Source organism: Falco punctatus (genome assembly GCF_963210335.1).
Source record: "Falco punctatus genome assembly, chromosome: 6".
Lineage (NCBI taxonomy): Eukaryota > Metazoa > Chordata > Aves > Falconiformes > Falconidae > Falco > Falco punctatus.
Genome location: NC_137585.1, coordinates 34,599,977 through 34,624,051, shown reverse-complemented (window position 1 = coordinate 34,624,051; position 24,075 = coordinate 34,599,977). Strand labels below are relative to the sequence as shown.

The 24,075-nt window shown below is 47.7% G+C and overlaps 1 protein-coding gene across 8 annotated transcripts in view; it reads right to left on the bottom strand.

The window, feature by feature from the left end:
* The window catches only part of CYTH4 (cytohesin 4), a 35,518-nt gene that overhangs the window by 5,125 nt on the left and 6,318 nt on the right, over positions 1-24,075 (bottom strand). For 2 of the 8 annotated variants that reach the window (XR_013929018.1, XR_013929019.1), the window contains exons 3-13: positions 21,867-21,967; positions 21,547-21,613; positions 19,092-19,210; positions 18,637-18,717; positions 17,862-17,974; positions 17,149-17,297; positions 15,330-15,441; positions 14,804-14,880; positions 14,362-14,433; positions 13,369-13,523; positions 9,268-13,042 (exon numbers count right to left, since the gene is read on the bottom strand). Coding sequence is in view for 1 of the 8 variants with exons in the window: in XM_080392971.1 (XP_080249097.1) it covers positions 12,970-13,042; positions 13,369-13,523; positions 14,362-14,433; positions 14,804-14,880; positions 15,330-15,441; positions 17,149-17,297; positions 17,862-17,974; positions 18,637-18,717; positions 19,092-19,210; positions 21,547-21,613; positions 21,867-21,967 (1,119 nt within the window). In the remaining 7 variants the exon portion in view is untranslated. Of the gene's footprint in view, positions 1-6,872; positions 13,043-13,368; positions 13,524-14,361; positions 14,434-14,803; positions 14,881-15,329; positions 15,442-17,148; positions 17,298-17,861; positions 17,975-18,636; positions 18,718-19,091; positions 19,211-21,546; positions 21,614-21,866; positions 21,968-24,075 lie in introns of those variants that run through there. The other 6 variants (XR_013929023.1, XR_013929024.1, XR_013929020.1 and 3 more) reach the window with 5 other exon arrangements.

Sequence of the window (24,075 nt, the reverse complement as noted above, 5' to 3'; positions counted from 1 at the left end):
CCTCTCTGCTCTGTGGCAGAGTACTGGCGAATGAGATACTGTCTTTCCCCAGCCCTTAGAGACCTTCTGGAAGAGATGGTGAAAGGAAGGGATTCACCTGCCTTTCCTCACTAAGCAGATGGGAGACCACTGCACATGGGGTACCAAAAGGAAAAAGGGAAAGAAAAGAGCATTTAGGGAGAAGTGGAGCACTGTACCCTTTACTAGTTCCATCCACTCCCCTTAATCTGCTCTGCCCTCCCCTTGTATACGTGGTAGGGTTTTTTGGCATAGAGGTGGGGACAACAGATGTCTGATTTGAGTGCTGGGAGGGAAGGTTAGTGAAGGTGTAAGTATGATGCCCCAATGCTCTCCTGCTCTTAGTGACACTAGGTTTCACCCTCATCTATTCATACCCAGGTGTTACCCTCCAGGGTGCCAAAGAAGAGATCCAACTGAGATTTGTCCTTCTACTGCTAAGCAACCACAGCCTGGCTTGACAGAGTTACCTCCCTCCCAGGTTTTCCTTGGCTGTGTTATGATTTGATCCATGTTTTTGCCAAGTGGCTGGCTTCCACGCTGCCAGCACTGGAGATGGATGATCTTGTTACCCAGCCAGCTGGGGAGCATTGGCCCTGGGGCTCTGGCCAGCCAAGTTGTCAGTGACCCAAGCAATGCGGTTTTCCTTGCAAGCTTACTCACAGCTGAAGAGCAAACCTTCAGGTACCTTCCTGGCTTCTGCTGGGCTAGAAAGGAACAGTGTGCACAGAAATGTTTCACACCTGCCTTGTGCTAATGCCCACTGTGTCAGAGGTGGCCACCCTAAATACTCCAAATTTCTAAGTTGTTGACACCAACAAATCATCCCTTATTCACATCTCTTTCGCTTCCACTCAGGCTTGTATGTTGGGTTGAGGGGGCTGGAGAGGGATGGAGGCTAGTTCCAACTCTGTCACAATGGCCAAGCCCTGGGGTCAGATGGGCTTTGGGGCATACATCTTGATGTCAGATAAACCAAATCAGTGTGGCAGAGAGGGTCCCCAGAGGCAGCCTGACAGTTCCTTCCTACTGTCCCTGCCTACCTTCTCATGGCAGTGAAGGAGAGCCACACTGGCCAGGAGCCAGCCAAGCACAAGCACACACTCAGGAGAGAGGTAAGGAGTAATCACAGAAAGAGGGAGAGGGCAAAATCTCGGAAGAGTGGAAACACAAGGGGGAAATAGGAAGGAAAGTACTTATGAGTAGGAGTCAGGTTCTCCAGAAAATGAATCAAATTGTGACTGTCATTATGATAAAGAAGATATATGTGAGTCTGCAGTCCACCCTCTCAGGTATGTGTATTAGGGTTATCCCCAGTAGCCCCAACAAGAATAGCAGGGTCATTGCACGCAGGCACTGCGGCTGTAGCACCTGCCTTACCCCAAAGAGCCTGCAGCTCAGTAGATGAGGCAACCCAGGGAGAAATGAAAGGGTTACTCCAGTATAATGTCCCACTTTATAAAGGCAACATAAGGAAAAGGTAAAGTTGAAATAGCTAACCCCCAGCAACACCGGGAGGTTTGAAGCTCAGCTCTTCACAGGTGAATTCATTGCCTCTAATTCAAGGTGAAGTCTTGGCCTTCAGGTGCTCAAGAGGTAAAGGAGTGAAAAATCCTTTTCTCTTTTAAGAGTGTTTCTGAAGGGGCTGTTGGGCCCTAATTCCTCCTGGCAGTCAAAACCTCTCTTGATAATGAAGTGATTTCCTCCTGCCTCATATTCTATGCTCTGATGAATGGCCACTACATGTTCAGGCTAAAATGATCAGGCAAGGGGAGAGTCCACAGCAACACCACTGGATAAATGTGAACACAGGCTGCCCTGGTGCCTCTCTCTGAGGATCTACCTGCTTTCTTTTCACTTTTTCCTTCATTTGTTTATCCTTGCTAATCTCTTTTGGTTCTACTCTTGTCCGCATTCCTCTTTTCCATCCTGGGCTCTAAGCAGACCCATACTCCAGGTCTAAGCATGCTCCCCAACCCCTGAGCTGCACCCCAAAGTCAGCTCTGTGGGACAGATACACCTGCAGTGCCTGACGTCTCCTGAACCAAAACACACTGAGAGAGTAAGACAGAAAGAGATGTATTAATCAGGCTTGTCCTCAGTTGTGCAAGCCCTGCCACTACTTCTTGTCTCCCTGATGCATAGGGATCTCAGGCATTTGCCCTCTATGTTCCCCCTGCTGCAAAGTCTGGGTCTCACAAACAGATTTGGGTGCCTGTGAGCTAACCAGGCCACAGGCTTTGGGAGGGAGCCCCAGGTCTTCCTAGACCTCATCTCTTCTGGGCAGCTGCAGAGCTGGTCAGGTGGCATAGTCAGTCTAGGGTGGATGCACACAGCCTTGGAGTGTCATGCAAGATGGAAGGAGGGTTCACTCTTACATCAGCCCTTATTTCTCATCTTGTTTTCTTCCTTCTAGGTATTACAGACTGAACAGGGGAAGGAGGCACGGGGATTAGGGTCTCTGCGCAGTAGGGAAACAGTTTTGCTAAGTGGCTATCCCCCAGAAGGCATCTGACCTCCTCATCTCCTCCAGGGGAGAGGATTTAACAAGATGAACTCTCTTAAATGGTTTGCAGAGGGGAGGCAGAACCAGCAGAGCAAATCCCAGCTTCCTGATTACAAAGTGGCTTTTTCTAAGAGAAATTTACCCAGACTGTTTTGCAGATATCCCCTCTAAAGGCATGCACACACCCCTGCACTCCCCTGGCCACAGACTGCAAACCTCTGTTCAGACCCAGTGCCTGCCCTGTCACAGCTCCATCCCCTACATACTTCCTCCTGGACCCCTTTCCACACTCTCCTTATTCGGAAGGCATTCCTCCCCCAAACCCTTCCCAGCTTTTTCCCTGGGCACCCATCTCCCAGTTTTCCTCTGTGCTCTTCGTTCATGTCACATTTGTCATTTGACCTGTCTCTTCCCAAGCCTCCTTTCCACATACATGACCCACCTCCCCAGAAGCTCACTTTCTTCCTCTTTCTTCCTAGGGAGCAATTCTGCTCTCTCCCCTTCGCTGCTGACATATTCCCGCCTATAAATGATGTTTATCACATTCCTAAAAGGAACAGAGGAAGAAGCCAACAAGGCTATGAGACTTGGGTGGGTCTAAGGGGTAAAGCCTCCCTTCCTCCTCTACAAATAGACATTCTTTTGAAGCCTTAGGGCTGGGACATGAACTACAGGTAGAGGGAGAGGGACTGGAGCAAGAAAGAGGTATTGAAAACATGCCCGATGAGGCAAGATGCTGAGCTGGTTTGGGTATTCTGGTCGCAGCAGCATGTAAAATCCCATTATGGCTTTTCTATGGTGCGTTTAATACACTGATCCCTTCGTTGCTCCAGCTGCCCCTGCCAGGCATCTCTGAAATTCACAGCAACAGGTTTTCAATCTCTTAGCAATTCCCAGCTCACAGAGGCAGCCTGCCTGCTCTGGGAAGGGGAGAGGAAATATGCAGTAGCTCCCAAACCTGCCTAGAAGACAAAGTTTTCCTTCCTCTCCTTCCTCCCCTACAGCAAAGACCCCATGGGTTTGCTGAAGGTTACCGGAATCTTGTGGTTTCACCTACAGCTTTGGGTGTTGGCTGCTCAGGCCAACAAGCCTGGCTCTGGAAGGAGGGGAGCTGCCCGGAGCATAACAGCGTAGCTGGACAGTATCCCACAGCTGAAGGGCTGGAGGGTTTTCAGAAGCAGGTTGAGCTGTGGGCTGCAGAAGTGCAGGGATTTGTTGTGAAAATGGTAGCCTTGCTTTCTCCTGATCAGACTGAATGACACAGGGTCTTTTAGCAGCATGATGAACACTTTTTAATACTTTCTGAGTTCTTGGTTGTCCTAAGGGTACATGCTACATCTGCTTCCTTGATGAATTTGGGGAGGAGGCATTGTGGAGGAGTCTGGAGCAAAGCTGGGAATCATGGAGGTGTCTGTGGGAAAGCTGGGAAGAGGCTCTGTATCTTACCCTGTGGCAAGATGAATATCTGCCTTCCTTAAAAAAATAAAACAACAAGGTATTTTCTGTGTGTGATTGCAAAGGACTAAGCAGAGTTGCAGGGGGTACATAGATGTTTTGCTCAGGTGCTGGGGAACACAGGAGGGCAAGCATTTGGGAGGAGATGGAGTGTAAGAGCACACCTTACAGCCTGATGAAAGGAGTGCGTGGAAATTATGCAGATTCTCACCATTTTGTCCTAAGCATCATGATACTTAGTAATTTCCTGAAAGCCTCAGCACCTAGAGTCAGGGGAATCAAAAGACAATTTCAATTCTCATATCAAATACGAAAAGGAAGGAGGGAAGCAAATTTCTTTCTTTTCTCCAGAGGGACAAAATATCCTCAAAATACAACTAGGCAAGTGTCTCTTGGACATTCAAAAAAAATCTTGTGATTTTTTTGAATTCCAGTCTTATGTTTAGGGAAATTGGTGATATTTTGGTCTAGCTTGGGAAAGGTGAGATGTGGTTGAATGGTAAATGGATATAAGAAGGTGCTGTAGTGAAAAGACTGTGTATGTATATGCATGTATTCAGAGAATCATAGAATGGTTTGGATTGGGAGGGACCTTTAAAGATCATCTGGTCCACCCTCCCTGCCATGCCCAGGGACATCTTTCACTAGTTCAGGTTGCTCAAAGCCCTGTCCAACCTGATCTTGAACGCTTCTAGTGATGGGCCCTTCACAATTTCTTTGGGCAACCTGTGCCAATGTCTCACCACCCTCATTGTAAAAAACCTTCTTCCTTATGTCCAATCTGAATCTACCCTCTTTCAGTGTAAAACTACTGCCCCTTGTCCTGTCACTGCAGGCCTTGGTAAAAAGTCTTTCTCGGTCTTTCTTATAAACCCCCTTTAAGTATTGAAAGGCTGCAATTAGGTCTCCCCAGAGCCTTCTCCAGGCTGAGCAGCCACAACTCTCTCAACCTTTCTTCATAGCAGAGGTGTTCCAGCCCTTTGACCATTTTTGTGGGCCTCCTCTGGACCCACTTGAATGGGTCCATGTCCTTCTTGTGCTCAGGGCCACAGAGCTGGACACTGCAGGTGAGGTCTCACAAGAGCAGAGAGGCAGAATCAGCTCCCCCAACCTGCTGGCCACTCTTCTTTTTATGCAGCCCAGGATACGATTGGCTTCCTGGGCTGCAAGCTCACATTGCCAGCTCATGTTCAACTTTTCATCCACCAGTATCTCCAAGTCCTTCTCTGCAGTGTGGTTCTTAAACCATTTACCCAGTCTGTATTGTTATTTGGGTTTGCTGCAACCCAGGTACAAGACCTTGCACTTGGCCTTGCTGAAATTCATGATGCTTACATGGGGCCACTTCTCAAGCCTGTCAAGGTCCCGCTGGATGGCATCCCTTCCCACTAGCGTGTCAGCTGCACCACTCAGCTTGTTGTCATCCGGCAACTTGCTGCGGGTGTACTCAATCCCACTGTCTGTGACATTAATGAAGATATTAAAGAATATTGGTACCAGGATAGGGACACCACGCATTACTGGTTGTCTACCATTGGTTAACTTCTGGCTGTCTACACACACCAATGTGTTGTGTACCATTACATGAACTGCATCAGAGTAAAGGCATCACTATAGGGACACAAAGCCATGAGAGGTAAAGCTGTGCATGTCTGGGGTTTAGGGCCAGCTGGCATTTCCAGGAACCTCTCAGTGCACTTCTTCCCCATAGCACATGGCTCTGAGCTGCTTGCTCCCCCCTCTCCCTTTCCACTGCTTCCCTGAAAGTCCCTCTAGCCTCTTTGTGTGTGAAGCACTTTCTCCTGCTGAATGCCCTCTGGCGTGGAGGCCAAGCAGCCCATTAGCTCCTGGATATTGAAATCACAGCTCCAGAGCACAGTAGCGCAGCTGGTGAGGAAAGTCAAGGGCTGCAGCATGGAAAACAGAGCTCTGCACAACAGAGCCCTTGTACACCATGATCATGATTTCAGGCTTGCCAACCCTCCCTTCTCTTCCTTCCCCTGATAGCTTGCTGTTTATTCTGGGTCTATTATTGGCTCCCCATTTTGTATTTTCCCAGTCCTGTATCTTCTCAAGGCCAAGCATAATCACATGAGAGGAAAGGGATATATGTGGTGCAAATTCAGAGGATCTTACCTCACCCTGCCACCAAAAGCCACAGGATCCTTTCTGTGCAGAAAATGAAAACATGCAAAGCTGTCTCTGTCCCTCTCCCTCCACTGAGGGCTGGTCCTGGAAGCCCTGCTGGAATTTGGGGTGTTTTTACCAGTCAAAAGGCAGCAGGCAACTGGCAAATCACTGTTATCTGTGTCTCTTCGTTCTCAGGGAGGGCTGTGTATCTTTTTCATTTAGGTAATAACAGGCTTTTGGGAGCATTGCCAGCATAAACTTAAGCTGCAGGTGAGCAGCAGGAGCTGAAGAGAGGTTTAACAACTCACTTTCCACCAATAATGGGGTGTTTTCCCAGAGCTCTGCCAAAGCAGACTGAGTCTGTCCAGGGAGCAGGAGGGCAGGAAAGGCAGCATCCCCCATCAGGAAAAAGAAAAGGGGGATTTGTTGCAGGTGAGACGACAATGGCAAGTTTGTGGAGAGGGATGAGCAAAGCACAGAGGGCAGAAGGATGGGAAAGAGAAGCCAGAGACAGATGTGAGGTGAAAGGATTAGAGCAGGAGTGAAGTAAAGGGTGTGAATGGGGGATTTTGGAAAGGAGCATGAATTTGGGCAAAGTTGAGAAGCATCACATTTCTGATGATGACAGAGTCCCCAAAATACTATTTCTTGAGGAAATGAGATACTAGCTTTATGCACACTTTATGCCACATTGGGGGAAGGGTCAATTACAAGCTTCAAGAAATTCCTGACTGTTATGTAACTTTTCAAACAGTTTCAGGAGTTTATACTCCTCTCCCTTTTATTTTCTCTCCCATGTTGCAATAGAAGATAAACGAAAGAGCACACACACACACAAAAACTCCAACAAAGAAACAAGCTCAAACTCAGTCATGGGTTAAGCTTGTTAATGTATCAGACTATTTCAAGGTGTCTCTTCTGAACACATCAATTTTAAAACCTCAGTTTTTTCTCCCCCCAAGAAGGATTGAATACAATTTTCTGTGTGCACATTACACATGTGCCTCCCATGTGCACCAGGACGGTTATACTTTTGCCCCAGTGGAAAGCCCGTGAACCCCAAAGGAGGCTCTGGTTTACCTGTGAATGGGATTCAAATCAGATGGGGCTTCACTGTCACTCAGGAGCTTGCTGACTAGCAATAAATATTCATAGAATTGATTAGACATTAATTGCACAAATCACCACCTCTTCAGCCAACCCCAGGAACCTTGCTGTCACCCACCATAGTTAAAGAGGCAGCACAAAATGTCTTTTCTGTAGGTCCCTTAAGGTCAGCCTAGTACCTCGGAAGGAAGAGGGGACTGTTAAATGCCTCACCTTGCAATGTCCCTTAACATAGCCACCACAGCCCTTCCTCAAATTCTGTCCCAGGTGAAGGGCTGTGTTTCCACTAGTGTAGCCCCCATGGGGCAGGAGTGGACCTCACTGCAGCCTGTCATGCCTCCTTCTCCCTGCACACTGATTGCTGTCCAGCCCTACAGGGACTGCCCTTCTCTGGTCTTCTGCAATCTCCTTTCTTCCCTTACAGACCATTTTGCCAGGGCCCATCTGCAAGAAGGCAAGGAGAGGCACTGGGCTGGGAAGCATGTGGACTCTGTGTGCACCTGTGTATGTGCAGATGTGCTTAGGTATGTGTGACATGCAGAAAGGAACATGTAACCCCACTTATTCGGCAAGGCAGAGGAGCAAAGACATGCTGTGCTAGCAGGGTATATGGTCCTCTTCCTGCACTTGCTGTGGCCTTGAAGGCCCAGATGTAATGGCCACCTTACACCATCTCCACTCTCTCCCTAAAGTGTTGGGCTGGTGTGTCTAGTGACGAATACTCTTCAGCCCCACAGAAAGAGGAGAGCTGTGGTGGCATGGAGTGCCCCTTGGTGGTGTGACACGGTGACTGCAGTAAAGGTTGCAGGCTGTTCAAGGGATGTTGCACCTGTGCTGGTTTTAGCTAGGATAGTGTTAATTTTATTTATTTACGCACACCGAGTCAACCCTTTTCTGCCCCTCACCCTGCTCCACCAGCCAGCAGGCTGGAGATGCACAAGAAGTTGGGAGGGAACATGACTTGGGACAGGTGACCCCAAGTGACCAAAGGGATATTCCATACCATATGACTTCTTGCTCAGCATACAAACCTGGGGGAAGAAGAAGGAAGGGGGGCGTGGGGGCGGGGGGGGGGGGGCGTTTGGACTTACTGTGTTTGTCTTCCCAAGTAACTGTTACGCATGCTGAAGCCCTGCTTTCCTGGAGATGGCTGAACACCTGCCTGCTGATGGGAACATGGTGAAATAATTCCTTGTTTTGCTTTGCTTGCATGCGCAGATTTTGCTTTAGCTATTAAACTGTCTTTATCTCAACCCACATGTTTTCTCACTTTTACCCTTCTGATTCTCTCCCCCATCCCACTGGGGGGGAGTGAGCAAGCAGCTGTGTGGTGCTTAGCTGCCAGTTGGGGTTAAACCATGATGATACCTCACTTGTTCCTAGCATTTGTGCTGCTCCTGCTCTGGAGCTGAGGTGAAAACCCTGTCCTTGTCACTGAAAATCCTTCTTCATCAACAACACACACAAGACCCAGAGTCCTCCACCCTCCGTGACTCTTCCCTTGTAGCCCTCTCTGTCCAGCTATACACAACCTCCTTGCAGTTAGCCCAACAACACCAGCCTTCAGGAGGAAACTGATGTCTGTATACAGGCTCGCATACACAAGAATGTGGTAACTTGGGACAGGTCACATTCATCTTCATTGCAGGGAGGCGACAGGATTGGAAATGGCATGGCAAGATGAGACTGCTGCATGCCTCTGTCGCAGGCACTTAGAGCAGAGCCTCTGCAGATGTGACACACACTCCAAGAAAGCCTGGTCAGATCTCAAACCCAGTCTGCCTGGGCTTCCCCCAGCCTCCCAGCCTGGCCTTCTGTCAGGCTGGAGACAGAAATGAGCCAGAAAAGGCTCAGCAGAGGGACCATGGTGTCTTTGAGAGCCATTGTGCCCTCTGGCTTTGTGCAATGGACTTTCTTCGTGAAATGCATATTCAAAGAAAGTTTTAAGAGGGAGCAAGTACCACAGTGGCTCCCCCCACTCCCACCCCACCCCGCCACCCCCACGCCCACCCCCCGCAGGAAACGAGTTGCTTTTCAGCCACCAAACTTACATAGGGGATGGGAGACAGGAGGAACTGCTCCTGTTGGACCCACAAATCTGACTGCACCATTCAAACCAGCTCCAATACAGCAGGACTGTGCTTCTTTCCACGCAAATGACCAGTCTCAGAGGGTATGAAGGCTGGCTCCCATCCCTCTGAGGCCCTTGTGATAGCCTTCTAGTGTTCCAGATTTATGTATGGTACAAACTGGCAAACTTGTCAACCCCGCTTGGTGGCAATCCCTGCACTGCTGTGGAGGGCTGAGGTGTGTACCACAGAGAGAGTTAAAGGCTAGCAGTCCCACTCCAGATAACCCCGTTTAGCTAGCAGAAAAGAGCTGCTTGATTTTCCCTTTGCACTGAAAGGTGTGTGATAACCAGCTGAACAGTTTCAGGCTTGCCAGGAATGGACAGCATATCAAATGGGTGCTCCCACCCTGCCACCGAACACCACTCCCGGCCAACTTGCTTGCAGAGTCTTGCCTTCCTACAGGCTTCCATTTGTTCATGAGCTCCTATCCAAGGGCATTCACCCCCTGGAAAAAGACAAGTTCAATTCATACCACCTGATCGGCTTTGAATCCATAATTCAGCCCAGTCTGTCTCCATTCATACACTGTGTTTCCCCTCCACCTCCCAATGATTTTCTCTACCTTTTGCTAGATATCTAAGCTGTACTAAATAAGGCTGCTGGCTCTCCTCACAGCTGCTCCATCTCTGTCACTACAAACAATTTCTAGAATGCCTTTTTAAAATGTATTAGCCTTCCAAAAAGGAGCTGATAAACAGGGGACAGAAGGAAGGGAAGAAGCGTGGAGGAGGCAGGATGCAGTGATGTGGTCTGTTCCACACATCTGTGGTATTCTCCTCCCAGCCCTTTTATGAAAATAGACAGACATTTATTATGAAAACGAATTACTGGGTGTGTGCAGGAGTCCTTAGGCAGGCAGGGAATAAGTGTCAGTCTTCTGCGTGTATGTCTGTGTGAGCCACATACACTGCCTATGATGAGAAAGAGGGACACATCTACCAGATAGATAGCAATCCGTCAGATTTATTACCTGAAGGGTTGTCTGTGTGTATGCATTCATGTGTGTATGCATTCATGTGTGCGGTGCTGCAGTTGCCCTCAGCAAAGGCAATGTGTGACGGTGGCCAGAAACACATTCCCTGGTGGTGCCATTCTAGTTGCAGAAGTTGTTCCCATCATAAATTTGCGAGGGCTCCAAGCACAGCTATTAAAGCACATGAATATGGCTGGACGGTCAAGTTTTATAGACCTGTCCTGAGACACCCTGGCCGATGCCAAACACATTGGTATTCAGCAGGCATGAGGTCAAGGCTACTGCTTGGAGAGCGCACATGTTGCATTGCTGGTGGGGAACATCAGGTACCATTATGTTTGTGGCATTGAGGATATCGGGGCATGGTATAGCAAGGAGTTTGGAAGTGAATTTTCTGTACTGGAGTCAGGGAAAGGGTCCATCTCCTCCTGACTCTTGTAGTTAGTTTGATGGATGGAAATTACAAAATTGCCTGTCTCTGTGCATTGTTTTGCCTCTCAGAAGTTGTCCTTCCTACCATGTCCCTGCTAGGAATAGATCTACTCTGCAGTGCATGGGTATCTGAGGGAAAGAGGGAGGGGAAAGGACATAGGCAGCCTGAAAAGAATTGCAAGGATTTGGGATGAGCAAGGACTGGGAAGAGCTTGGACAAACCCTGCTGTCATAGGAATGATCCAGGTAAACTCAAGGGAGGGCTTAGCCTGGATTTTCTCACCCAAGATCAGACTGTGTGTAGAAGAGAGACTCCAGGCTACATTTTGTTAGCTTTTGTCACACAGAGCATGAGCCTGAGAGGTACTAGAACAGATATTTCTCACCCAAATCCTAGGCTCTTTCTGGGACGCCTTTCACCAACCAAGTGCGTATTTATATTTCTCTTACATATATTGGAGATACTGACAAGACAAGGGACCATATTCTGACTTCTCCTCCTGCCTCTGGACACAACCCTGCCTCCTTGCATTGAACCCAAAGCAAGAGTGAATGTGTGTGTGAGCACATGTACTCTAGAGCAGCAGGCAGCAAACTCACCCTGTATCACACCAGCAACAAAAAGATTCAACACAGGAGACATTTGCAGACACAAGCAGAAGAAAACCTTCATGTTTCTTCTCCAGGGTAAGCACGTGCTTCAACTCTGAGATACACTCCCTGCCTCTTGAAATTAATTCAGCATTCCTGTGGCTTGGGCAAAAATAACTAGAATGAATAATTAGGCTGTGCTGGCCCTGCTGCAGATTGCCGGGTAGATACAGCCCTCTGCAGGAAGGAAAAATGCAAGAGACTGAGGCAGCACCAGTGCTTGCTAGAAGAGATCCAAAAGGTGACAGAGGAAACAGCAATAGCTTACCACGTCCTTTAACCCTGCAGGTGTAATTGCCTCTGGAGCCCCCGGCATTGGCCTCCGTGCTGTTCCCAGTTTGCAGGGCTACAGCTCCCTGCACCTTTACTCCTCCGTCCCGCACTGCCCGGCTTGTGCCAGCGCTCAGCCCGCCTGCATTTCGGGTGCAGTGCAGAGCTGCGGTGGTGCCCAGGCTGCTTGGCTAGGCACAGGAACATGACACTTATCTCACTTCCTCTGCTTTTATCACTAAAACTATCATGTTACACTGAGTTTTGGTTTGTTTCAGGCACTTTTATTTCTTTCTTTACACAAGAGACAAAAAAACCCCCCCAGACTCCAGATGACCAGTCTGAAGGTGGGAATGTCTGTGTGTGTGTGTGTATGCACTTGCACTTGTGTGTGTGGTGTGTATGCACCTCCAGTTTTTCATGTCTTCTGGCTGCAGGCTTTTCAGATACACAGCCCGGGCCTCTGGGCCAGCACAAGGAAGCAACCTCTGTTGGGGAGCCATCAGCCAGGAGGAGAGCTAGTGTTTGGATTACTTCCCTAGGGGGTCCCTGGGTCTCAAAACAGAGAGACAAAAGACTCAGAGCTACTTCCCTGGTCCCACAGCCTCTCTACACTCATTTACCCCTTATCTCTCTATCCAACATCTTTAATGTTTTAAAACCTATGACTCAGTTACAGAGCAGGGACCTCCCAGGATTACAGCCCTCTCAGCTATAGGAAGAGGTAGGGAAGGCTCTCTTCCAGACAGGGGGCTTCTTATCTTCCCTTGGCCTCTGATTTCACAGTGAGATCTTAGTATCAGTGGCCCCATCTCCACAACCAGTACACATCTCTGTTCATGGAAGAGAAACCATTGGTGCTTTTTCTGCTCTGCAACAGACTGAACCATGCTCCGAGAGCATCTACATGGTTCCTCACAGCAAAATACCCAGGCCTGGTTTGATGGCAGGAGAGGCATTCTGGAGACATTCTTGTCTCCTCTCACATCCCGTCTTACATGCCTGGGGCTATATGGGAAAATCCAAAGGCCAGTTGCTGTTGAGCCTTTAAGTTTGGACATAAGAAACACCATGCCCATGGTTCTGACAGTTCTCAGTGGATTGCACACTGTGCCTCTGCCTTCAGTTTGGAAAGGGAAGAAGCAAATCTGGCAAGTTGTCCTGTCAGTCATCTTCCTGCCAAGTGGGAGGCAGAGGGAACCAATGCTCCCAAATTTCTTCACTGGAAGAGCCCAGTGTGGGAGGGAAGCTGTCCAACAACTACATCTTCCTGCTGCCAGTGCCCAGGTCAGGGCTCAGTTTTTGCTGGCAATCTTTTTCTTACGGGCAGAGACCAGATCATAGAAAGGATCCTGTGTTATACTGGTCCTGGAAATAAGAGGAAATGGGAACAAAAGTAAGAGATTTAATGCTGGAGAACAGCAAAGGCAACTTAACTGAACTTGCACAGAGATACCTCTCACCAAAATATAGGACTGGAGATCTGCATACCCACAGCAGAGAATTTAGCTGTGGCTAGAGATTCTCCAGAAAAGACCCTGAAACTCTGAAATCAAGAGGTACTACAGTTGGTAGACTGCAAACATTTTCTTCCACCCCCTTTTTCAAGCTGTGGTGGCTGAATAAACTGCACAACAATTTGTCCCCGGGACTGATCAAAGGCAAGCTCAGGCCTCCAGTTCTGGTTTTCTCACCTTATTGCCTCAATCCATTCATCACGTTCTGCTGGTGTGACTGCTGAGATCTTATAGGACTGATGCTTGCCTTCAACCACTTTCCCATCCGCATCTGTTTTGCAGGCTTTGATCTTCTGCCCTTTGCAGTTAGGATTGAAGAGCTCAAAGCAGTTCTGTGAGAAAGGGAATGAAATGGAGCAGTAGGGGAGGGCAGGTGGACCAAGGAGACTATGCTGCCTTCAACTATGGTTGACAGGCTCAGAGACCTTCCAAAGGGAAGGAGAGCATTCTGTCTCTGAAGTGCAGAAGAGCCTTTCCTTCCCCACCCCAAGAACCCCCCTATAAGTTAGATCTCCAGGCCACCCCTCTTAGGTAAATACACCCCTCCTGTGAAGGACTGGACACTAAAACAGGCTTTATAGATAGACCATCAACAGTTATCAGAAAACACCTTTTGGGATCTGTCACTCTGCTCCATAATGAAAATTTCTCCCCCTTTTAAGTAGATGCGTCCTCTCTTCTGCCTGCCAGCACACAGACAGAAGGCACTTTTCCCAGAGCCATACACGACACATAAAAGAGTGGGTATGAACAAAAGATGCACAGACAAAGAGTGTCACTTCCTGGGCAAGTTTCCTAGCACCACAGCACTGTCTGGTCTGTATGTTCTGTAACTCATTATGGAGAATCCCAGGGAGAGAAACTGAACCCACATCTCCTGGTGCAAAATGAGGAGGGAGTCAGCTGTGTGCCCCCCTAAACACACACACACACACACACACGAAAACATACAATACAGCCAGCCAAAGGACAGCTCTCTGTTCACACCAGATCTTCCCTGGTAAAATACAATCATGTTTAGATACTGTCATGTTTAGATGGGGGCACAAGGCAATTTGGAATGGCAGCTGCCCTCTGAAAAGCATGGTAAAAGTAGGAGGTGGGGACCCTTTCTTCCCTCTGACCACCTGAGAACCTGCACTGACAGAGTATCAAGCAATGGATGCTTACTGGCTTTTTAGGATCATCCACCTTCCGGACTGATAGATTCTCCAGGGGGATAATGCCCAGAGGCTCTTTGTCCTGAAGGCAAGGAAACATGAATTAACACCCAACATGCTCCCCACAGCTACACTATTTAGAGCCTCTCTGATTTCCCAGACATGTACCTTAGTGGGGGTGACAAGTGCAGTGTGTGCCTGGGGAAACCCCCTCCATTTACACAATAGGAAGCTTAGTTTACAGGAGATCACAGCAACAGCTGCAGTGTCCAGCCTCTCTCCTCCTCAAGACCAGAGGTAAGGAAACAGCATAGCAGAGAAGAGAGGTCTGGCTGGCAGCACAGGGTAGAAGGGAAGAGTTGCCCCCCACCCTCTGCTTCTTCCTGGCCCCTCAGAGGCTCATAACCACCCACCACACAATTTCCCCACTGGGATGGGAGTTAAGCCTTTACCGTGGTATACTCAAAGTAGTACAGGCAATTATCAGTCAGAATGAACCAACGGCGTTTCCAGGTTTTCACACGTCCTCCTAAAGGCAGTAAGTCAAAGGCCATTAGTCACACATCTTGCCGTCCTGCCCACCCCACTGCACCCCTCCAAGCTCCAGTCCTGCACACACAGCCATACCCTCCCAGCTCTCCCTGTAGATCAGCCCCAGGGAGGCAACCGTGGTGCTCACTGCTGATGTGATGCCATAGGGTGGACACGCACACACAGGGAGCCAGTTTTGCTCTGATGGGGCTGGGAATGGGGAGGGTGAGGGCTATCTTTCCGCGACCCGTTTCGAGCAGACAGAGCCTTCCAGGAGCTGGGAGGAGAGGGCAGGCAGCTGCTTTCAACAGCAGGTGTCAGCCTCACCCCACCGCAGCAGAGGGGAGGGAAGGACCGCAGAGATGCTGGTGCGCTCCCGAGGGAGATGTGTGGTGGGAGGCAGGCAAGTGGGGAATTCGGAGGAGCTAGAGGAATCCTCACCCTTACCTAGTTTCAGGAGCCAGCCCTCACGGCTAGGGTTGAAGAAAGTATGTGTGAGGTCATTCCCGTCATCCACTGGAATGGAGAATGGCTCATTCTTTATGCTCTCAAACAGATTCTGCCCCAGAACGTTGGAAGCGGAAAGAGAGAGGGAAAGAGAAAGAAAGATTTCTGACAAAGCTAGTACACAACTCTCCTAAGTCCATCTGGTTCATCACCCTGTGCGCACAGGGGAGGGCAGGTGAATGGGGAGGGGAGCACTGGGGCTACAACAGTCCTCAGTCTATATCTCACAGCATCTCAAGGGGGCTCACCAGCTCTTTTCTGCATCCTGTGTCAAAAAAAAGGCACCCAGTTTGGGAAGTTACAGGCACAAAAGTGTGCATCCTTACCAAGAGAGGCCTCAGTGACTAAACCCAGGGTGTCACACAAGTGCCACTGTGGGTAGTACTGTGGCACTGGGGGGGACACGACACGACATGACAGAGACTGCAGCCCCATTTAGGCTCTGGACTGGTGGTGCCAAACACTGTTGAGAACTTGTATGTAGAGACCAACACACACACTTACATGTCCACAAGGAGGCACATTTCATAGAACCAAGGCTTTTGCACTGAGGCACACAAAGGGTGGCTGACATTCATAACAGCAGAGTGACAGGGAGGCAGGTTACTAGCTTTCAAGGGATGCAAAAATGTTGCTCACATCATTGGACTTGCCATCATTTATTACACAAATTCCAAGCCAAGAAAAAAACCAAACCTACAGGCTCCTGAAACTTCCCTCAAATTGCGGGAAAGAAATGACACACTGGAGAAAAATCTAAAGCCTTTACCCTGAGGGGATGCTGCTCAGCAAACCCAAGTGTGGGGTGTAGGCAGCCTCTTTGACACAAGACACAAGCTGTTTTCCCCAGGTTGGTTGGGTAAAATTAAACACATTAGGCAGGCTGCCCACCTCTACCTGGCTTCATAGGGCAGGTCCGATGCCTGCTGAGCCTTTGGGAAAACGATAGCTTCAGCTTTGTTGATGGATGCATCCCCTGACTCTGTCTCCCCTGCTCTGAATCTTCATACTCTGGGATCAGAGACACATGAACCTGCTGAGAGCTTTACAGATGCTGGAAGAGATGCTGGAAGAGATCCTGACACTCGTTTGGTGCTTGTTAGTTCTACTCACTCAAAGGCATATCTTGGGGTAAGAGAGGTCAGGCACTGGTGTCCTGACTGATGTGAATGAACACTGGGGTCAGCTGAGACATTTAGGTATGAACAACGGAAAGGGATTCATAATCTGGGCCAGGGTGACATTGCCTGACACACAGAGAGACACACAAGAAACAAGACAGTCCTCCTGGGGGCTAGGACTTTCAAAGCTGGCCAAAAGAGTCAGGCACTCAACTACCTCCCACAGATGTGGGTGCCCCGTTCACACAACCTTATACCTATGTGACACACAGACACCCACAGCTCATGCCTTCCTCTCTCACACAGTTATAATACCTGTTCCAGTCTCACACGGACACACTTAAAAGCACAAACTTTCTTAAACCAATACTACTATTCCCTGAAAGCCTCCAGCCCCATCTCTCTTGGTCCATGTCCTCACCAACAAGCACATATGCAGCACCTCTCCAAAGCAGTTTCCACATTTTCCAGCTTTGCTTTTCTACATACTGCCCTCTTTCCTCGTGTAGCCCTTCCCCTTGTATGGCAGAAGGTCAACAGACCTGTATTACACTGAGACCTGTGGACCTTTGCTTCTTGGTGGACCCCAAGCCAGAGGGGAAAAGAGGGACTGATGAGAAAATGGCAGGTCTTCTTACCTTTAAGAGCTCTTCTGGCAGGTCCCCCCCATTGTCAATGCCTCTGTTGATGGATACAAATGTTTCAAAGGGGGGTTTGTCTTTCACATTGGGGTTGTGCAGACTGGTGTTGAGCATGATGATAGAGAAGGAGAGTATATAACAGGTATCTGGCAATGAGAAAGAAAACCAGGATAAGTGACGTGTTAGAGGGCAGATCAATCCATATCCTTACAGGTGGCTTGGTTTCCAGGCAGCAGAGAACAGTGTCATCCTCTCAGCTGTAGGAGGGAAAGGGAGATATTCTCTCTGCTAGGAGAAAGAGGGACAAGGGTTGATCTCCTGTGATGGAGGTGATGCCATCCTCTCAGGGTAATGGGGCAAGTTGGGTAGACCTGGTCTGATAATGCCTCTGCCAGCAGGAAAGTTTCTATGACCTATGTCTGCCAGTGCCATCCTTGCTACAATGAGGTATAGAGGCTGGCAGCACTTCTCAAGTCCATTGCCTGTGGGGATGGACTGCAGCATAGTAGCAAAAGGAGAGCTGAAGACCCTCAGACTATTCAAAAGCTTCACAAAAGCTTCACAGGGGCTCGGCTGCCTCCTTCAGCTTAAGGGGAAACATCTGCACTTCCAAGTGATGCCCTCTGTGCTTTGTGAATGGAAAAGGAAGGCTCCTCTCCCTAGCAAACAGCAGTGCTCAGCTTGAAAGCCTGTCTTCTCCTTGTAACTACCTGTGGACTGGAACACTCCTGGATTACACTTGCAGTACCAGCTGGCAAAGGCCTCCATCATCCGGTCAATCTTCTGCGCTTCTCCAGGCAGGCGGAAGCTCCATAGGAACTGCCTATCAGGACCAGCATGCCAGAGAGTTAGTCAGATTGAGTGCAAGGGACATTTATCCTTTCCCTCAAACCATGGGACACCATGAAAATAAAAGTCATCCCATCACACTGGAGAGACAACTCAGCGCATGAAGCAGGAGCTCTGCTCCTCTCTCAAAAAATTGCCTGGGCTCATAAACCTCAAACACCCTAAACCCAGAAAGCATAATTGAGCAACATGGAAACCATGGCTCCTCTTCCCTAATGAGTGCCCTGAAAAGCAGCAGAGACCTCAAGAGAAAGAGCCCTGCCAGAAGGCTGGACTATAAGAGAACAGAGTGCCCTAAGAGAGACTCACTTTGTCTCTGACATAACGGGCACTGTGGACAGACATGTTTTTTGGTGCAAAAAATAACTTGCCCCACTCCCCAGTCATTGAAGCCCGCTTTGCTTTTCCCGTCTTTTCTCTCTGCGTGTGGCCAGTCCAGTCGAGGGACCACGGAAGAGTTCCCCCAGGAAGAGATGTTAACATCTCAGAGAGCAACAGTCTTGGAGTCAACACATGCAGCAGGGCCTTGGGAAGCCCCATCTCAGCCCAGCAGGGCTACACAACCTTCCTGGGTGGTAAGACCCAGAGACTGAGCTGGCTTCTGCTCCATCACCTGTGTCCTGCATACTTACTCACCTCAGTGCTTGCACCAGGTTGAGGTTGGCAAACTGGTGACAGGCCACAAAAGCTTGGAGGATCTGAATGTTTGTGGGGTCCCTGGGAGAGGGTAGAAGGAAAAAAGTCAGAAAAGAACCTTTACCCTACTCAGTTTGGATGCCCTTTCATGTGACAACATGCAACCTGAGTCCATCCCAGCCTCCACTTCCTATGTGACCAAGAAGAAGCCAAGATGTACATTCTAGTCTGGGAATACTGACTCCATTACGGGCAGGAGGAAAAGTAGCCCATACAGCCAGCCTTGGCCACAGTCCAAAGGCCCCCCGCCCCGGGTGTACTGACCACCTAGCCCACTGCAGTTTGAGGTATCTTCAGTCTTGGCACCTGACTGCAGTCTGCCAGGGATCATCTAAAATGGTAGTTGAGAGGGGCCAGGCAGGACAGGGCCTCCTCATCCAGGCTGAGTTGCTCACCTCCCACCCAGGTAGTCCCCAATGGCTGTCTTGTTCAGGCCTTCACCATTGTGGAGGAATTTGGCAATCTCCTGCAGGTTTGAGGACAATACCTTGTGCTCAATCAAGTACTGGATCCCCTGGGGGAGGAGAAGTGAGACAGTGAAGTAAGACAGCTCTGTGGGCTGATGAGAAAGTAGGACTCAAACACCCTGATATCAGCCTTCCTTGGCTTTGATGATGTTGCCTCCTCTGTTACTCCCCAGATCTTTTATGGAAGAACCCAGCCATGTTCCCACCTGTATTCCTCTTCATTCACCATGGTGGGTCAGTCCCACTTCCATTTTATCCCTAGATTTGGATAAATGTTTCACTAGGATGGAAAAATCAACCAAACAAAAAAAGGCAATGTAGGCTAAAAGTCCAAAAAGGCAAAGTCAAAATAGGTCATGTTAACATTTTCAGTCAAAATATCTTACTGTTCTCCTAAATGTCATTTTTTTTTTCTGAATTAACTTGACTTAAAAAAAAAAAAAAAGTTTGTTTAAAAGGAGACATAATAAAAAAAAATGTACTTGGACAGAAATATGGCCTTGAGATAAAATTACTTTTTCCTAAGTTTTCTTCTATGCCACAGAACAGAGAAGTCTGCAATCTCCTCAGATCCACCCTGCTCTGCCAGTAAGGATGGAATACATTTTGTAAGAAATATAAAGGGTCTGAGCTGGGCTGCACAAAGAGTCAACATCCTATTTTAGAGGGAATTCCATGATTTTCAAAGTCACAGAAAGTTAAGGTTTTTTTAAGATTCTTAATAATATCTAAAACCACTGCAAGTTTCCAGACCACATTGCAAGTCTCCTCACAAAATACAATAAAGAAATGAAAATTGGTTTAGATCCATCAAAATGTTCTACTTCAGCAGAACCAATTCACTTTGCCTTGTAATATATAAGAAACTATTTCTAAAATGCCCCAAAGAAAAAGCAGTTTCAAAAGAAGAAATTGAAATGTTTGTGAGATTTTTCCCCACTATTTTCTTTTCTTTATCCCCAGATGGAATTGGAAGATCAATTTAATTTTGCAAAGCATTGCAGTGATGATGTAGCTCCCTTTTCCAGAAGAAAACGTTTCTCCCTGAAGGTTTCATTCAGCCAGATTCCTAATGCTTACCTCCTCTAGTCTCAGGAGCTTCCCTGAGATCTTGGAGGTAGGAACTCATTTAAAGTATCAGCATTGCATGGATGAAATGCAACCTTAGCAATGAGGTGCGAAGAAAGTTCCTTGCATTGCAACACCACTCAGCCTATGGCATGTAGCAAAAGGGAAGCAATAAACAGAGATCTGCATAATATATGCACGTAGTATAACATTTCAACCAGGTTGATCAGCATTGAACTACTAAAGCTAAACTGGTTTGGAGTCAGAACGAGCTCAGGTATTTCCACAGAATATGTATATATTATATATGTAGATATACATAATATGTATATCCACACAGCATGGCACAGTGCCACAGACAGAAAAGCCTCTGGGGTCCCAAAAAAAAGGTCAGACAAAACCACAAAATGAAGCCTGCTCTCACGCAGGCTGTAAGTACTGATATTACTGTTCTGAGACAGCTTCCACTGGCAGAGGGATGTCCAGGGGACCGGCAAGCACTCCAGCTGTGGTGTGGGCACTGGGGAAGGCATCCTGAGGGTCTCAGGAGGGCAGAGGAGGAGACATGAGATGTTGTCACTCAGACCAGCAGCCACCCACGATACTAGCTGCGGTGGGTAGCTGGCAAGCAATCATTGAAGCTTGTGGTTTTCCTTACAGAGCTCAAAAAATGGTGCACCAGTGAGGAGGAAGCAAGACAAAGCTGTCTTTCTCACATCTTCTCTGCTTAATCATAATGATTTTAGAGCTTTCTGCAGAGGGCTGAAAGCTATGGAGTTTGGACCACACTGGTCAGAGCCCCAGAAAGTAGAAAACCTGGATTCACACCACAGTCCAACCAATACTATCAAAACAAAAACTACTTCCAAAAGTACAGAGGCAGTTTGTCTTCTGTTCTGAATTAGCTAAGCAATTTGACATTCAAAACTTCTCACCTTCTTACTTCATCCTCCTCCTTTACACTATGGCCAATTCTTAGCCTCTCACAGGCAAGAAGATCTGGGCTGGAGGAGATTTGGCTCTTCTGACACATTGGCAGTGTTAAACTGTTCTCCCTTTATTTCCCTTAGTTTTGGGCTGTACCTGATGGGGTGGCCTATAGGCACGTGATGGGGAGATGCAACACAGCTTGATCATATCAGGGGACCTTATTCAGGGACAGGGTGGAGGGTGCTACTAATTGGAGCCTTAGTGAGGTAGAAAATTAGCCCCACAGTACCATGCCATATGTAGTCCCTTTGACATTGGTGACTGCAAGTGGACCAGTAGCCAACAGGAGATCTTTCTCCTCGTAAGTGGAATGAGCAAATCCTACCTTCGCAGGGTCCACGTTGAATTTCTTCCGGCCCAGGGACAGAAGTTTATCCTTCTGTGATAGTTTGCTGCAAACACAAAGAAGGAGGAAAGTCAAGCTTAGAAAAAGGGTCCATGTTTCAATTCACTCACAAGGTAACTTACATGTCTCAAGGACAGTTGTCTGACTATTCAGGAATAAAGAGAAATCTTAGAGGAGGGAAGGGTATTCCTGTTCTCATTTCCCTGTCCTTGGTGTAATGCAAATTCCATAGATGTTTTTGTTTTCTCAACATCAAGAGAGAGACTTTGTAAACAAATGAATACTCTTGTCCCACTTGCCTGGTCTGCTCCCCAGGATTACTGTCTGCCTCTTGCCTCTCCTTTGCATTTTGGAAGCACTCAATCTCCGCAAACACTTCAGCAATCTCTTCTTTCAGCTTCTGCAAACGAAATATGAGGATGAAGGGGATGGAGTGGAAAACAGCAGACGCATACAGAGCAAGTCTTAGTTCTTCCCTCAGTCATAGGAAAAGGACAGGTCAGATGGTCACAACTAGCCAAGGATGTCTATGAAATGGACACTGCTCTAGGGTCACCCTGACAGATTCCAGATGAAAACAATGGGACAGTGAGGCAGAAAGATGTTCCTATATCTGTTGTCAATCAAGACTGGAAAACTAAGCTTAGCCAGCATGGAGAATATCAGAGAACTCAGAATGGTGTTGATTTCAGTTCCTCAAACAATGTCAGATGTGAGGCTCCTTCCATTGTGCCCATTTCCTTCTAGCTTTTACTTTGCATAGCCTTGGTACACATCCACGAAAGAGGAAGTGGAACCAGTAACTGTGAGGTCAATATGAACCTGAAGTGGCCACATTGTGAAACACGGAGTTTTTAACGTACCTATCATTGAAATACCATTAAGCAGATGCCTGTCTTTAAGTGGAGAAAGAAAGGAGGAGGAGCAAAAGAAGAGTAATCACTGTAAAATTTTAAATCATCAATTGTAGAATTCAGTTCCCTTTAGGTCCATGACAGACCTTGGCCTTCTTGGCTGGATATTCTGTGTTGCCAAGGAAATGAAGATGTCTATATCTCCTTGCTTCCATCCTGTAGTTATGGCCCTCCTCAGAGCCACAGTGCATCACAGCTCTCTTGCAGGAATCACCCAAATTCTTCCTCATGCAAACCAGAATAAGCAGGGGAGGAAGCATTATTTTATGACAGATCTTGCCTCAACAAGGAGTAAGGATGTGGCCAAAGTATGCACCCAGATAGAGAAACTGAAGCTCTCCAGTATCCCATAATTTAAAAGGGCTTCTGTTCTGGCCTTCATTCTGTTGTGCCTCATCAGTCTCCAGAGCTGGGAGTGCTCCTTACTAAGCTTTAGTTATTGTGCAAATGTAACAAAGCTGTGACCTTAGCTCCTGAATTTCAAATTATTATCAATTTTGTTATTTTATTCACTGCTGTCTTTTGGCAGTGTAACTGGGAAGTCTTGACCCAAGCTCTCCCCTCCTCCCTACTCTCCCACCAGACATCCCCCCAACTCATTGTGTTAAAGGGTTTGCTAGATGCTCTCTGAAGAAATCCACCTGGGAAAATGTCTCTAGTTCCAAACACTCTCACCTAAGCTCATCTTGCTCCATTGGACAATGCATACCCCATTGGTTAATGGCTTTGGGATTTAGAGTAGGAGTCTGTGCAGTCTAGTAGCTTTTCTCTGTCCACAGTGGATAAAAAACATGGTATTCCTATTCAAATATCCTGCCTCCTACAGTGCACGTTGCCTATGCTGAAAACTGAAGAGATAAGAACCACACAGGCAAACTACACGCACATACATTCACAACCTGTTTTGCAAGAAGGGACAAGACACTACTCTGATTTGCAGCAGAGATGGTGACTCTGGAAGCCTAAGAAGTAATAGGTAGTTTTACTTAATCCTTTACTCTACACAAGGAGATATTGCACCTATTCTCCAGGCATCTGGATATCTTTATGTTGTGGGAAAAACAGTGCAAATCCAATGATTCAGTGCAACAAGCTCTCTCAAGTAGGAGACCCCATTCCATGGTGGTGGAGGCAGAACAGAATAGAAAGTGTACAGCACTATGCATGACCACAACATGATATTACTGACTGATTTTGAATCTGTCACTTTCAGACATTTTTGGAGTCTGTGGAGAAATGTTTGGGTCTCCTAAAAGAAAAGGAAAAACAAATTCAACCACAGAAACTTGTGTGGATGGTCCTGCCATCACACACCTCTGAAAGAGACAGGATCCATCATGGAGGACTTGTTAGAGGTCCACAAACCAAACAAAAGTTCAATAAGCACAGCGAGATGCAGCAGGTAACTAGGACTGATATGTTATTAGCAGGTAATCAGTAATTTAAAATCATCATAAATGCTGAACCAGATCCCTGCCAGTATGACTTAGTAAAGTCATACTTATTTTTTTAATCCTAAATATGCAATCCCAGCTCATCATTGCTAATGAGCTGACCAACCTTTCTCAAATATCCCATTAGGGTAGTTGATGAC